A 14,405-nucleotide genomic window follows, 5' to 3' on the forward strand; every position below is an offset into this window, starting at 1 on the left:
TTGTATACATCTTTGTTTAGCTGTAGTTATAAGAATATATCTTTTACACCGTGACAGTTTCATTTTTAAATGATCCTGTCATATCAATTTGTAGTCAACAAATTCTGATTATTGAAAGTAATTCCATCATTTTTGGTACCATGGTATTGAATTTCATTCACTATTCCATTGTGTTTCAATCTTAATTATGACTTTCTTTCTGAAAACAATCATGCCAGCTGAACATGAGCCCACAGTGTGCATCAGGTGGCTGAGAAGGCCAATGGTGTCCTGGCTTGTATCAAAAATAATGTGACCAGCAGGACCAAGGAGGTGATTGTCACCTTGTACTGAGTGCTAGTGAGGCTGCACTTTGAATACTGTGTCCAGTTCTGGGCCCCTCACTACAAGAAGGACATTGAGGTGCTGGAGCTTGTCCAGAGACAGGCAACGAAGCTGGTGAAGGGTCTGGAGAACAAGTCTTAGGAGTAGCGTCTGAGGGAGCTGGGGCTGTTTAGTCTAGAGAAGAGGAGGCTGAGAGGAGACATGGTCACTCTCTACAAGTACCTGAAGGGGTGTTGTAGTGAGGTGAAGGTCAATCTCTTCCCTCTAGTGATGAATGACAGGACACAAGGAAATGGGTTCAGGTTGTGCCAGGGGAGAGTTAGGTTGGACATTAGGAAGAAATTTTTCACCAAGAGGGTTATTAGGCCTTGGAACAGGCTGCACAGGGAGTTGGTAGAGTCACCATCCCTAGAGATATTCAGAAGATGCATAGATGAGATGTGTCCTGGTTTAGCCAGGAGCAGCTTTTGGCTTGGTAACAGGGGGAGCGGGTTGCAGTGAAGACCCTCCCCCGGCTCCTAGGTTCAGACCCACCTCCGGCCCGGCTGGGCCAATCTGGCGCCTCTGCGATCACTATTTAGGGGACGGGAATTTGAAATGCGAGTCGGGAGGTGGAGAGTGATACAAGATGGAGGCCACCACGCGGACCCTTCAGCCAGAGAAGGAAGAAGGAACGAGAAGCAGTAGACCGGAGACCCCTCTGCAAGCCGTGGCGAGAATACAAGCTGTGCCCCTGAAACCTATGGAGATTCGTGGCAGGACTGAGAGCCACCAACAGCTCCGTGTGGGTGAGCCCGGACGGGCGGGGGACTGTGCGGGGAGATGGCCATGGCCCAGGCCGTGTTGGAGAGCCTGCGCGCCGCAGAGCAGCCCGTGCAGATCTGCCATGCTTGTGAGTTACCCCACGGACTTGCAGGGAGGACTGGTGTGGAGTTCACCCGTCCTGAGGAGGGACAAACGGCAGAAGCTCTCGGAAACCGACTGACTGAACCCCCCACTGCCTGCCCCCCCGAACCGTTCGGGGGGGGCAAGGTAAAAACACCGGGATCAGGGCTCTGAACCCGGGAAGAGGGGAGGGGTGGCAAGAAGGTGTTCTTAAAAAGGCTGGTTGGACTCTTCATTGATGTATTACTCTGGGTTGTTTCATTTTGGTTATGTTTTGGTTGATTTTGCATTAAATTATTTTCTGTTTTCTTCCCCAAAACCGAGTAGCCTGGTCTGTTTTGTCCTGAACCTTAAGCGGCAATTAAGCCCTCCCTGCCCTCGAGCAGTCCTCAGCCTCTTCGGTACTCGAGGCTAATCGTGGCCTTTGTTCCCTGATGGGCCTAAACCACGACAAGATGCTGAGGAATATGGTTTAGTTAAGAATCATTAGCATTCAAATAGGTGCAGTACTGATTAATTTGCTAAGTTCCTGATTTTTTTAAATTATTAGAAGTTATTTTAAATTGTATTATATTGAGGTTCCATATGGCCTACATGGATCTTCAGATATGTATTTTCTTTTCCTGCATTTTATATTGAAGAATTCTTGTTGACAGAGAAACATAAACCAAGTATTTGTTAAAATACCATTTGATGCTGCTGAATTCCCTATGTTACTGTAATCCTGGGTCTGTTTTTAAAGAACAAGTTTATATTTCATTCAGGACATCTAATTTAGACTTTATAATCCTCAGTGTGACCTCATCTGCTTCCTTATAAAGGGTCTGTCTCACTGGCCACATGTTTCATAAGGTTGATAATGCTTTTTTTTCTTTTTTGTTTGATAGTTTTAGCATATTATGCCAATATCTGCTTGTGGTGGTTAGCCCTAGCTAGGTACCAGGTGCCCACCAAATTGTAATGTCACTTCCCCCACTCCTAAGCTGGACGGAGAGAGAAAAATATATAATGAGAGGTTTGTGTGTGGAGATAAGGACAGGGAGATCACTCAGCAATTAGCAAAAACAAACTCAACTTAGGGAGAAAAAGGTATGAATTATTAAAGAAACAATAAGAGCAGGGAGGTGAGTGATAAAACTGTCTTAAAAACACCTCATCCTACCCATCCTCTTCCCGGGACTCCCTTTCCTTCCCCCCTAGCAGTGCAGGGGATGGGAGATGGAGGTTGTGGTCAGTTCATTACAGATGGACTTTGCTACTGTTTCTTCTCAGAGGGAGGCCTCCTGACACTTCCTACCACTACACTGTGGGGTCCCTACCATGGGAGACAGTCCCCCATGAACATCTCCAGTGTGGGTCCTTCCCATGGGCTGCAGCTCCTCATGAACTGCTCCAGCATGGGGCCTCCCACAGGGGCAGCTCCTCACAGCTTGCCCCAACATGGGTTCATCATGTGCAACTGACTATTTCCATATACCTATGTAAGAATTACATAAAAATAGGTTTAAAAGATATTAAGTACTTCTCTATTATTACTTTTCTTTGTAAGCAACAACTGTAATTACTACAGGGCTATTAGATGGTTTTAAATGAGATAATGGATGTGGTGATTTCTCTATTAGGATATGATTTGCATCATGAAAGAATTTGAGCACTCAGCGTTCAGAAAAATTGCATGTAAATTATGACTTGGTTTTTAAGCAATTGGAGGCAGAAACTCTGTAGTTTGAAAGCTTTAGACTAGTACCCAGATTTCTTTTTGCTCACTTCTGAGGCTTTTAAACTAATACATTAATGATGAGAATATCCTCTAAACATATTTGATGTTTTTATGTTTAGAATATTACCTAATTCTGTTGTCTGTATCTTGACAAAAACAATGCTTTTTTATAGATGCTTATATATGCCACTGTATGCTCTTAAGTAGCAGGAAACCCTGGCCCTTTTTGAGAATTATTAGCTGTGCAAGAATTGGATATTCTTTTAACTAGTGCTGTAATTTCCACACTAGAGATAAAACCCATGTGATTTTGTTCTCAGACATGTTATCCTGAAATATTTAAGTTTCAAGGTGGTGGACAAAATGTAAGGTTTCTTTGAGCTATTTCTGGGGATGCCAGAATGGTAATGTTTTAAATGATTTTTTTTGTTTAAACAAAGACCCAAGGCCTACAAGAAGCATTGCACTATTACACTGATGTCAGTGCAAATTTTAGGTTTTTAAAAATGAGAGCCTGATTTCATCATCCATCTTCCTGTGAAGCAGACAGTGAACTTTTGTAGCAGTTGTCAATAAGGTTTTTATTCTATGGTCATGCCGTGTCAAATGTATAACTAACTTTAGATTCAAATAGAATTGGATTTTCTTTGCCATGTCACATTGTTCTATTTATCAAAAATTTTGTAGGATAACTCTTGTTTTTCCTTTTGAATTCTAGGGAGGTGCAGTATATTGTTCTGCAAAATATTGCCACTATGTCAATTCAGAGAAAGGTATGCTCTATTTAGAATTTTCTAAACCGCATTTTATATGAAACATAGGCAAGCTACTTAAATATGTTCTGCTTTTCAGGGCATGTTTGAACCTTACCTGAAGAGTTTCTATGTTAGATCAACTGACCCAACAATGATCAAAACACTGAAGGTGAGTTTAAAGGCAACTTGGTCTATATATTGGTGGACAAATCTGTTTACAACAGGAAGTTAAAATTTTCTTGCACCAGTGTGACTCTCATCATTCTGTACTTTTTGTTTCTTTTTTGTTGTTTTGGTTTGGTTTTTTTAACTAAGAATTGTGGAGTTGTGGCTTTTAATTAAGTCCACAAGAGTCCTTCAGGCTTGTCAGGCCATCTGAAAGTTCTTACCATATTGTAGATGGCAGATGGGCTATGTTTTCCACTACCATTTTTGGCACCTTTAGTGATACAGAGCTGTTTTTATATATACAGATTTTTATATACATTTTTTATCTAACCAACCATTAAAACATTTAGATTTTTACTGTTTTTATGGGAGGAGGAATCTTCTCAAATGAAGAGAAACAAAATCACATAGTCTTTGATACTCTTAGCTTAAAAAGAGTTTAAATCTGTGTCTTGAACAAAATGGGACTGTGTTAGAGTCCAAAATTCCCTTTGAAGTCAGTATTTGGCATTAGAAGTACTTCATTCTTTCCTCAAGGACACATCTCCGTGCATGTTTTGATCTGTCTTCATATTTTCTCTATTTTTAAGTCTTTAACAGACATGAAATCCTTGACAAAACAATGGCTAAAAAATTGTCTACTATTATGTGCCTTTTCTCTTGTGTTGCTTTAGATTGCCATAGGCACTTGCATTTGAGTGGAAGGTATGGGTTTCTTAAAGAAACATTTTTTCCTTATATTCATTTTATATCCATGTTGCATCCTCATTGCATATGCAGAGTGGTGCAGTTCAAGATGGCTATGTCCAACCCATCGTATTTTTATTACTGCATCATTAAATCTAAACATATTTTAGGCAATTGGAAGCAAAAAGATCTTACCTACGTTTAAGGATAACGAAAACTGTCATGAATGGTGTTAAGACTACTTACTACTATCTAGGAAGAGTCACTCCTGAAATAATTGAAAGTTGATAAATTTTAATACCCATATTAATTGATAATACAATGATGAAGAGTTGGAGAAGCAGAAATTGTAATTTTTATGTTCATTGTCTCAGTTCTTTCTTGGTGGTTGATAAATTGAAGACAACCTACATGGATACATGCATAACAAACTCTTGCATTTTTCTCCATCTTCTATCCCCATAGTTCCATCTGTTAAGGGAATGAGACCTGTAGTAGTATTTAAGATATAGGAGCACTATAGAATTCATCTGTTGCACTGGTTAGATTTCTGTTTTGTTCTCTGTTTCTTTCTCAATATCATGTTGCTAGTTTTGATCACTACGTAGCATTGAGCTTGTATTTTCATAGAGTTGCCTATTTTAACCACAAATTATCAGCTACAATAATTTTCTGTAAAGTTAAAGGTTCTTCCCATTTATGAACATTACTTTACATTTATCTGTGTTGATTTTTTTTCTATTTATCAACCAGTCACATAGTATTTGAACTTTACATGCAGCTTTTCTTAGTCAGCCTGTGTCTTCACTTTTCTGAAAACTGTAACATCAGCTGAAAGTTTTGACACCTATCTTCTCCTTACTTTCTTTGTTCATAGATGAACATGTTGAAAAGAAAAAGACCAACAAAGTATCTTTTTTTTTTTTTACCTGCTTATTCTTCTCTCATCCATTTGTTTTGTATTCTATGCTAGATATGTACTGTTAAGAGCCTTTAGTGGCAGGTCTCATCAAATTGCTTCTGAAGTACAGGTAGACCGTATCAATTAGGTGTCCTTGTCTGGGTGCATCCAACTCAAAAAATACCAACAGATTTCTGAAGTGCTGACTTCCCTTTATAGACACAGAATTGTCTTTTTCTTTAGTTTACCTCATTCAAATTGTACTGGAATTCTTCAAAGTTAAAACAACCTGTTATGTGTAGAATCTTAACAATATATGCCAAGTGTTGTATGTTGTCCTGATGCTGATGAAGATATGAGGAGTCTCATAGATGTAACTGTTTCGTTCCTGACTTAAAATGTCTTTTGTTGCTGTTCATCTGAATATAATGGACACTTCATTCCTCCCCAGTGGCAGTTAGGATTTCTTTTATTTCTTCTTGCATTGTCACATGGTTCTTGCACACTAAGGTCTGTTGTATAACATTGGCAACCAGAAGTATTTCAAAGCCCATTTGCTATGCAATGCAACAGTAAAGCTAGAGCTCATAGAAAATGCATCGCTGAACGCTTGAGTCCTGCTTTGAAAACTTTGCATGTACTTGTAGGGAGAATATTCCTCCTGAGTGCAATGCTGCTACTGGTTAATATTTTTAGCAGTATTCTCTTTTATTTATATACTATAAAAATATAGTGCATATGTGGTACTGCCGATAACATTTTGGTTTAGATTTTGATAAAATATGAGTTTTTTTTCTTCTAGCTTGAAATCTTGACAAACTTAGCAAATGAAGCCAACATATCAACTCTGCTTCGAGAATTTCAGGTTTGTGCAAAAGTGTATTCTTTTTGTTTGAAATGCTCTCTGTTGGCCAATTGCCATTATTGGTTCTTTTGTCTAGATTCTTAATCTTAAATTTTTCAAGTTAAAGTCTTTTTCAGGAGAAAATGTTCTCAGAATGGAAATGAAACTGTCTCATATCATAATAGATAATGGAGCTTTTTATATGTGGAAAGGAGGCTGAGTGTTGTGTTTCTCACTCTACTTCCATCTATCCCCCCCAAAAAAGTGCTGAGAAAAACTCAGTCATTCTAAATTCCATTAAGCAAATTCTATCAACTTGACTGACACTTTAAGTCCCGAGATGATGGGGTCTTGATTTTAGCAATATTTGACCATTAGCATATATTGCCAAGCCTCATTTCTGTATGTAATTTGATGAAATAATATTGTCTCCAAAATCTGTATATGTCTCAGCAAGATGTTCTGCCTATATTGTGAAACAGTGTCTGTCCTTTCCTTTTTGCTTGTGACATCTATTTCATTGCTTCAGTTCTCTGGCTGGATTTCTCTGAAAGGTACTGGTTCTCAGGCAGGTAGGTTACTCGTAGTTTCACAGATGCTCCTGGATAAATGAACTGAAACCTCTCTGCAGAGAGAGCTCATCAACTCCTCCAACCTTGCACACAAACTAATTGTTGGTTTTGGGTAATTGTCCCTTGCCCCAAGCTTTCTTGAAATCAGAGGTTTGCATGGCCATAGTTAACCAAAGCCAGCAGGAAAATGTCTTCTAAAAGTGACAATGAGTTGAAAAAAGTATAACTTCTGATATGCAGTGTAGCTTTCCAGATTGAATTTATTATGCAGTATGTTTGTCTTATGAGAATAATATGGTAAGTCTTTGGTTGAACTGGTTATTGGTTGTATTGACTTGTAAAAATCCTTTTTCCCTAGACATATGTGAGAAGCCAAGACAAGCAGTTTGCTGCGGCTACAATTCAGGCCATAGGCAGATGCGCAACTAACATCACTGAAGTGACTGACACATGCCTTAATGGCCTTGTGTGTTTACTGTCCAACAGAGATGGTATGCTAAATGTTCTGTTTATTTTCTGAGTAGCAAATGGCATGAAACCTTTTCTTAATGAGAACCACACGGAGCAGATCCCCTTACAAAATACACGGGAGTTAACTTTTACAAGACTTTAGCTTGGTATGACTGGATGAGAACAGTGATTCTGCTGGTATTTTTTGTTCAAAGCACTTCAAATGTTCTGTTAATCACTGGGTACTTATTTTCTCTTTTGTTAGTGAAATTAAGTCCTCTTGACCTGCAATTACATGATTATCTGTTTTTTCTCAAAATACTGTAATTATTAAAGTGGGCCGTTGTGATTATCCTAGATTATAGTAGTTTTACTTACATCTGTAGTTGCAGCAAAACAGTTAGCCTGTAGAGGGTGCTGAAAGCTTGGAATGTTTGGGGTTTCTTTAAGTGAATCAATGCCTAACTGAAAAAAACAATAAATGGTTTTAGGATAATGGAACCCAAATCTGACTTGATTTTGTAATCATCTAGTTTCCTGTTATTTTTATGTACTGAAACATAGTTGCAAGTCACTAGGGGGCACAAAAAGGAGCAGATAAAGTCAAATAGGAAATAGCAGCGCTGTGAATCAATATCTGATAATATTTGATACTCCTACCAGTTACCAATGAATATTGCACAGAAGTCATCAGTAAAAAAATCAAAAGATAATTGTATAATGTCTGGTCTATATGAATATAGTTAAATATTGGAAATAGAGTGCCGAAAGATGTGGTTTAAAATAATAATGTCAGGAAGAAGGAAGTCTGGGTCTGGGGTGGACTGGAGTAATTAGAATTGTTCAGAGAACACAAGTTAAATAAACTGTAAGCTCTGAAAAACAACATTAACTTCTCTTCATATCTGCTAGATATATTTTTCATTATAATCCTAAGAAGGCTTTTATTAGGGACATCATTTTGGTAGCACATAGTCATCCTGTGACCCACTGATACGCTCAGAGATTTTTCTTGCCTGATTTATGAAGTATGAGTCCTCCTTCTCTCCTTTTTCACCTTGTATTAGAAATTCCTGAGAGGCTTCAGTGTATAGCTTGGTAGTTTTAATATATGTGACTTTAATTTGCTAGTGCTTCAGACCTTATGTTCCTTTATGATTTTCTGGTTATCAACTGTGTTTAAAATATCTTCCTGTATTGTGTCACAGGCTATGTCTGCACTATGCACATTTTTATGTTACATTCAACAATGACCATATTAAAAATACAAGATTCAAAGCTTGTGTGTAATTCTACTTAATTCTACTAGCAATCTTCATTTAGGTCAGCAGGCTTCTTTTAGCATGTGCAAATACCTATTTTTTTCTGTCTGAAATAAAATGATAAAACTATTATTTCAGTATACTGAGATTGTTACTTGATAAATCTTCTGTTTTCTTGCTTTGTTTTTCTTCTTGCTAAGAAGGAACGAAGATAAGATTAAAAGGCTTTTTTATGTTATCATAGCTTCTCAGTTTAATCTTTTTTTCAAAGTAACCCAAGATATATATATATACACACAGAGACATGTGCAAGTGCATGTTCAAAGTTATGCCTCAACAAGATTAATTTTCTTGACTGTTCCTAAGTAGTTGTCTAGCAAATACAATTATCTTGTTGTGCTTAAAGTTGTGAAAGACTGCAAAGGATATATTGAGGATTTTTTAAACTTGGCAGCTGGCAAATTGCTTTACCATAGCTGCAGTGTCTTTACCCCTTCTTTCAATGAATGAATAGTATGGCATAATTTACATGGTACTTCCCGGGTGGCAGGAAATTACTGATAGTCACAGCTTACTGAACATAAAAAGAATTTTGGGAATGATAAGAGAGAAAAAAAGAGATTTAGCAGGTGTAGGAGAAAAGATTTGAGAGTCTTAATTAATCTTGCTTTCCTCCAACTTTAACTCTTCAAGTGTGCAAGTAATCCATTTGCCATGCTACTTCTTCCACAGTTCTTTGAAGCTTGGAAGCAGTTCTGTTGCCTTTGTATAGCATGAAGCTCAAGCTGGTAAGTCCAGCAAGTTGAGGTCCTTGAAAGAAGAGTCAGCTCTGCCTTCTCTGCACTGCTTTCTTATTGTGCAGAATTCACTTGAGTACAGAAGTGGGATGACCAGATTAGCTCTACTAAATCAAAATGGAATTGTGGAGGACAAACTTGTGGAAAAAACTGCCTCACAATTCTATGCCCTTGTACTAGAAAGGCCTTTACTTGTAAATACAGCCCAATAGCCAAGAACTGGCTGTATTTGTAACAGGAGCTATGCCACTAATCATTTCGGAACTGAGATGCTGACTGGGAGTGTTATTACACAAAAGTTTTTTCAGGAATCAGTCAAGTCCAGCTGGAATAACTCAAAACAGAGCTCTTTTGAGTGTCTGTGTCATTGAGCTTTCTAGTTTTTGTATGTGCTTCTCTGATTCAAATGTAGGGCTTTTATCATAACCCTCAGCTTCCCTCGGTAGAGGAAATTTGACTTTAAACAAAGCTGGTTGTTAAGCCACTCTCCATCATTTTGGAACAATTATGGAGGACAGGTGAGGTGCCTGAGGACTGGAGAAAGGCCAATGTCACTCCAGTCTTCAAAAAGGGCAAGAAGGACAACCCGGGAGACTACAGGTTGGTCAGTCTCACCTCCGTCCCTGGAAAGACGATGGAACAACTCATCCTGAATGATGTTACTAAATATATGAAGGAAAAGATGGTTGTCAGAGGGAGTCAGCATGGATTCACCAAGGGGAAGTCCTGTTTGACCAGCCAGACAGCCTTCTATGATGGCATAACTAGCTGGCTAGATGAGGGGAGAGCAGCAGATGTTGTCTACCTTGACTTCAACAAGAATGGAACACAAGAAGTTCCCTTTAAACATAAGGAAAAAACTATTTCACTGTGAGGGAGAGGGAGCCCTGGCACAGGCTGCCCAGGGAGGGCATGGAGTCTCCTCTGGAGGTCTTCAAAACCAGCCTGGATGTGTTCCTGTGTGATCTGATCTAGGTGGACCTGCTTTTAGCAGGGGGATTGGACTAGATGATCTCTAAAGGTCCCTTCCTACCTGTACCATTCTATGAGTCTATGAAAACACTCATAAACATGCAAAGAAAATTTCAAGAGCATTTCACAACTTTTCAAGAACCTTGGAAAAAAATTGTAAGCCATTTTGAGGGATATTAATTATTTTCCTGAAGGAATTACAAAAAAAAAAAAAAGTTATTTTGACCCTGCAGTGTGACATGGCATTTTACTGTTGCATTTCCTTTAAGCAATTTCAGCTGACTGCTGGCCCCACTGTTACATGGAATTACCTTTAGATGTAAGAGACAGATTGGATCATATGAAGTTTCTTTTTTCTGCCTGTTTTACATATACAAGAGATACTACAGGATTTTGCCAAATTGATGACTTTCATTGTTTGTTAAAGTTGAGGTTTGGGGTAATAGAGAATGTAAGCAGAGTTGTAGGATGTATAGGTAAACCAAATTTTTTCTTAACCAGTCCATACAAATTTGAATAGCCAAGTTGAAAAATTAGTGGAACTGTTAATATATTAGGTGAATAATACCTATCTATTAGAATTACTGTTAGAATGACATAAAAGCAAATCAACTCCTTGTAACATTCAATTTATATGTATTAATGTGGTAATGTGCTATTAATGTGTGTTATTTGTAATTGTGGAAATATTAATGGTAAAAGCTTAGATTTCAGGCAGTTCTAAGAAGCAGAAACTTAAGATTTGTTTGGATACTTAGCTCTAATAATTTCAACTTTACTTTTAACTAATTACATAACTTTCTAATAATCCAAAGAATCTAGAATGGTTTGGGTTGGAAGAAGACCTTAAAGGTCATCTGGTCCAGGCTCCCTCGAACGAGCTGAGATGTCTTCAACTATAGTAGGTTACTCTGAGTGCCATCTAACCTGATCTTGAATATTTACAGAAACAGGGCATGTTTCACTTCTCTCGGCAACCTGTTCCAGTGTTTCAACACTATCATTGTAAAAAAGTTTCTTCCTTATATCTAGTCTGAATCTACTATCTTTAAGTTGAAAGCCTTTATCCCTTGTCCTGTTGCAGCAGGCCCTGCTAAAAAGTCCCCTTCTTTCTTCTAAGCCCTCTTTAAGTATTGAAAGACCACAAGAAGGTCTCACTGGAGCCTTTTATTCTTCAAATTCTTAGGAGGCTTCTCTCACAGGAGAGGTGTTCCAGCCCTCTTGATAATTTTTGTGTCCCTCCTCTGTGCCTGGTCCAACAGATCTTTCCTGTGTTGAGGACCCAGAGCTGGTCACAGCACTGCAAGTGGGGTGTAGGTCTCACCAGAGGGGAGTAGAAGAACAGAATTGCCTCATCCAGCTTGCTGCCTACACTGCTTTTGGTGCAGCCCAGGAAATGCTTTTCTTTCTGGGCTGGGAGCTTACACTGACAGTTTATCCAGTTTGTCATCCACCGGTACCCCCAAGTCCTTCTCCAAAGCTCTGCTCTCAATCTCTTCCTCCCTCAGCCTATATTGATATTGGTTACCGTGATCCAGGTGCAGGACCTTGGTGCTTGGCCTTTTTGAACCTGCTGAGGTTCACATGGGCCCACTTCTTGATATTGTACATCTCCCTCTGAATGACATCCCATAGCTTGGTGTTATCTGGTGGGGGTACACTTGATCACTGGTGTACAGCCTTGCAACAAGATTCAATTGGTATATTCCTTTGAAAAACAGTTGATGCACCTGCTTTTAGACATAGTGATTATAAGAATTATAGATTGGATAAATTAGTATTCAGTTGCATGTCTTTGTTTCTGCAAATATCAGTTAAAGTAAATGGAAGGAAACTTGACTCAACATCAGTAGTATCAAGTGTAGTATTTCAGAAGGCAGTTTTGAATGTTCTCTGCTAATACACTCCTTACTGGGGTCTTTTTATGATTTTCTGTTGTAATGTGACCAAATTCTCAACTATGAAAAAGTCCTTAATTCATTCCGCACGAGCAACTGTCCACTATGTTAATAGGTTTTAGATAAATTATTATTTGGCAAAATGGAACATTGTATGATTTAGCACATTGCTTTTGAGAAGTTGTCATACTCCAGGATATGCAAAGGTTTTTCTGCTCAAACTACTCATTTTCATATTGCTTCAAAATTGTTTGAAGTAAACTAGTAGTGGACATTATCCTAAGACTTTTACCATGATTTGTGAAAATTAAAATTGTTGATACATTGTGTACTCTTCTAATTGGTAAAGGCATTTGTGATCAGGTTTTCCATGATATTTGATCTATTTTAAGAATTTCATAGAATTGTAGAATCATGGAATGGTAGGGGCTCGAAGGGACTTTCTGGAGATCATCTAGTCAAACCCCCACTGCAGAAGCAGGTCCAGCTAGATGAGGTTGCACAATGTCAAAAGCCTTGCTGAAGTCAAGGTACATAACATCCGCTGCTCTCCCCTCATCCAGCCAGCCGGTTGTGCCCTCATAGAAGGTTATCAGGTTGGTCAAACAGGATTTCCCCTTGGTGAATCCATGCTGACTCCCCCTGATAACCATCTTTTCCTTCATATGTTTAGTGACAGCATTCAGGATGAGTTGTTCCATCACCTTTCCAGGGATAGAGGTGAGGCTGACCAGCCTGTAGTTTCCTAGGTTGTCCTTCCTTCCCTTTTTGAAGACTGGAGTGACATTGGCCTTTCTCCAGTCCTCAGGCACCTCACCTGTCCTCCATGATTGTTCAAAAATGATGGAGAGAGGCTTAACAATCACATCAGCCAGCTCTCTCAGCACTCTTGGACGCATCCCATCAGGTCCCATTGACTTATGAGCCTTAACTTGGCCAACAAGTCTTTAACCTCTTCCTCTTCCACCCAGGGCAAGTCCTCTGCTGTCCTGGCCATCCTGTTATCCTTGCTGGACTGGGCTTCCTGAGGGCTGGCCTTGGCTGTAAAGACTGAAGCAAGAAGACATTCAGTACTTCAGCCTTCTCTGCATCCTCGATCACCAGGGCAACCTCTGTGTTTAGCAGCAGGCCCACATTACCCCTCAACTTCCTTTTGCTGCTGATGTACCTGAAAAAAAGCCTTCTCATTTTCTTTTACCTTCCTGGACAGGTTTCATTCTAAATAGGCTTTAGCCTATTGCATCCCTGCATGCCCTGGCGATGTTCCTATACTCTTCCCAAGAAACCAGGCCCTGTTTCCACCTCTCATAGATGGCTGCTTTCTGCCTGAGTTCTCTCAGCATATCTTTGCTCATCCAGGAGGCCTCCTGCCTCCTTTTCCTGCTTTCCTACACGTTGAGACACACTGATCCTGGGCTTGGAGGGCACTTCTCTCTTCTAGGATCTTACCTGATGAGATCCGTCCAAGCAGGTTTTTGAAGAGGCCAAAGTCAGCTCATCTGAAGTCCAGGGTCATGGTCCTGCTGTGCTTCCTGCCGTTTGCACACAGGATCTTGAACTCTGCCATCTCATGGTCGCTGCAGCCAAGGTTGCCTCCAACCTTCACATCCCCAACCAGGCCCTCCTCATTTGTGAGCACCATTTGATCACCTGCGACAGGAAGTTGTCATCAACAATCTGTAGGAACCTCCTGGACAGTGTGTGCTTAGCTGAGTGGCTTTGCCAGTAAATACCTGGGAGGTTGAAGTCCCCCATGAGGACTAGGTATTATGATCATGAGGCAGCTCTCAGTTGTTTGCAGAAGGCCTCATCCACTTCCACTTCCTGATCAGGTGTCCTGTAGCAAACTCCTACAACAATATCATCCACCTTACCCTCCCCCTTAATTTTCACCTATGAGCACTCAACCCCCCCTTCATCCCCACCCAGGCAGAGTTCAAAGCACTTGTAATTGCTCTATCACATAGAGAGCAACTCCACCTCCTCGCTTTGTTAGCCTGATTTCTAAGTAAAGTAAAAGTAAATTTTATTTACTTTTTACGACCTTTTAAATATACATTGCTTTGAAATTCTGTGTTCATTTGTCATTGTTTTGTATCTACTTTTTCTTTGATAATTCTGGAACTGTTAAATTTTTTAATTTTCTTACTGCTCATTCAAAATGCCAGTT

The 14,405-nt window shown here is 39.5% G+C and overlaps 1 protein-coding gene across 4 annotated transcripts in view; it reads left to right on the plus strand.

The window, feature by feature from the left end:
• Window positions 1-14,405, plus strand: part of AP3B1 (adaptor related protein complex 3 subunit beta 1) — a 157,994-nt gene that overhangs the window by 59,271 nt on the left and 84,318 nt on the right. For all 4 annotated transcript variants that reach the window (XM_062017754.1, XM_062017755.1, XM_062017752.1 and 1 more), the window contains exons 10-13: window positions 3,648-3,702; window positions 3,782-3,853; window positions 6,243-6,305; window positions 7,215-7,347. In XM_062017754.1, the coding sequence (XP_061873738.1) occupies window positions 3,648-3,702; window positions 3,782-3,853; window positions 6,243-6,305; window positions 7,215-7,347 (323 nt within the window). The remainder of the gene's footprint in view (window positions 1-3,647; window positions 3,703-3,781; window positions 3,854-6,242; window positions 6,306-7,214; window positions 7,348-14,405) is intronic.

This window comes from Colius striatus, chromosome Z (genome assembly GCF_028858725.1).
Source record: "Colius striatus isolate bColStr4 chromosome Z, bColStr4.1.hap1, whole genome shotgun sequence".
Lineage (NCBI taxonomy): Eukaryota > Metazoa > Chordata > Aves > Coliiformes > Coliidae > Colius > Colius striatus.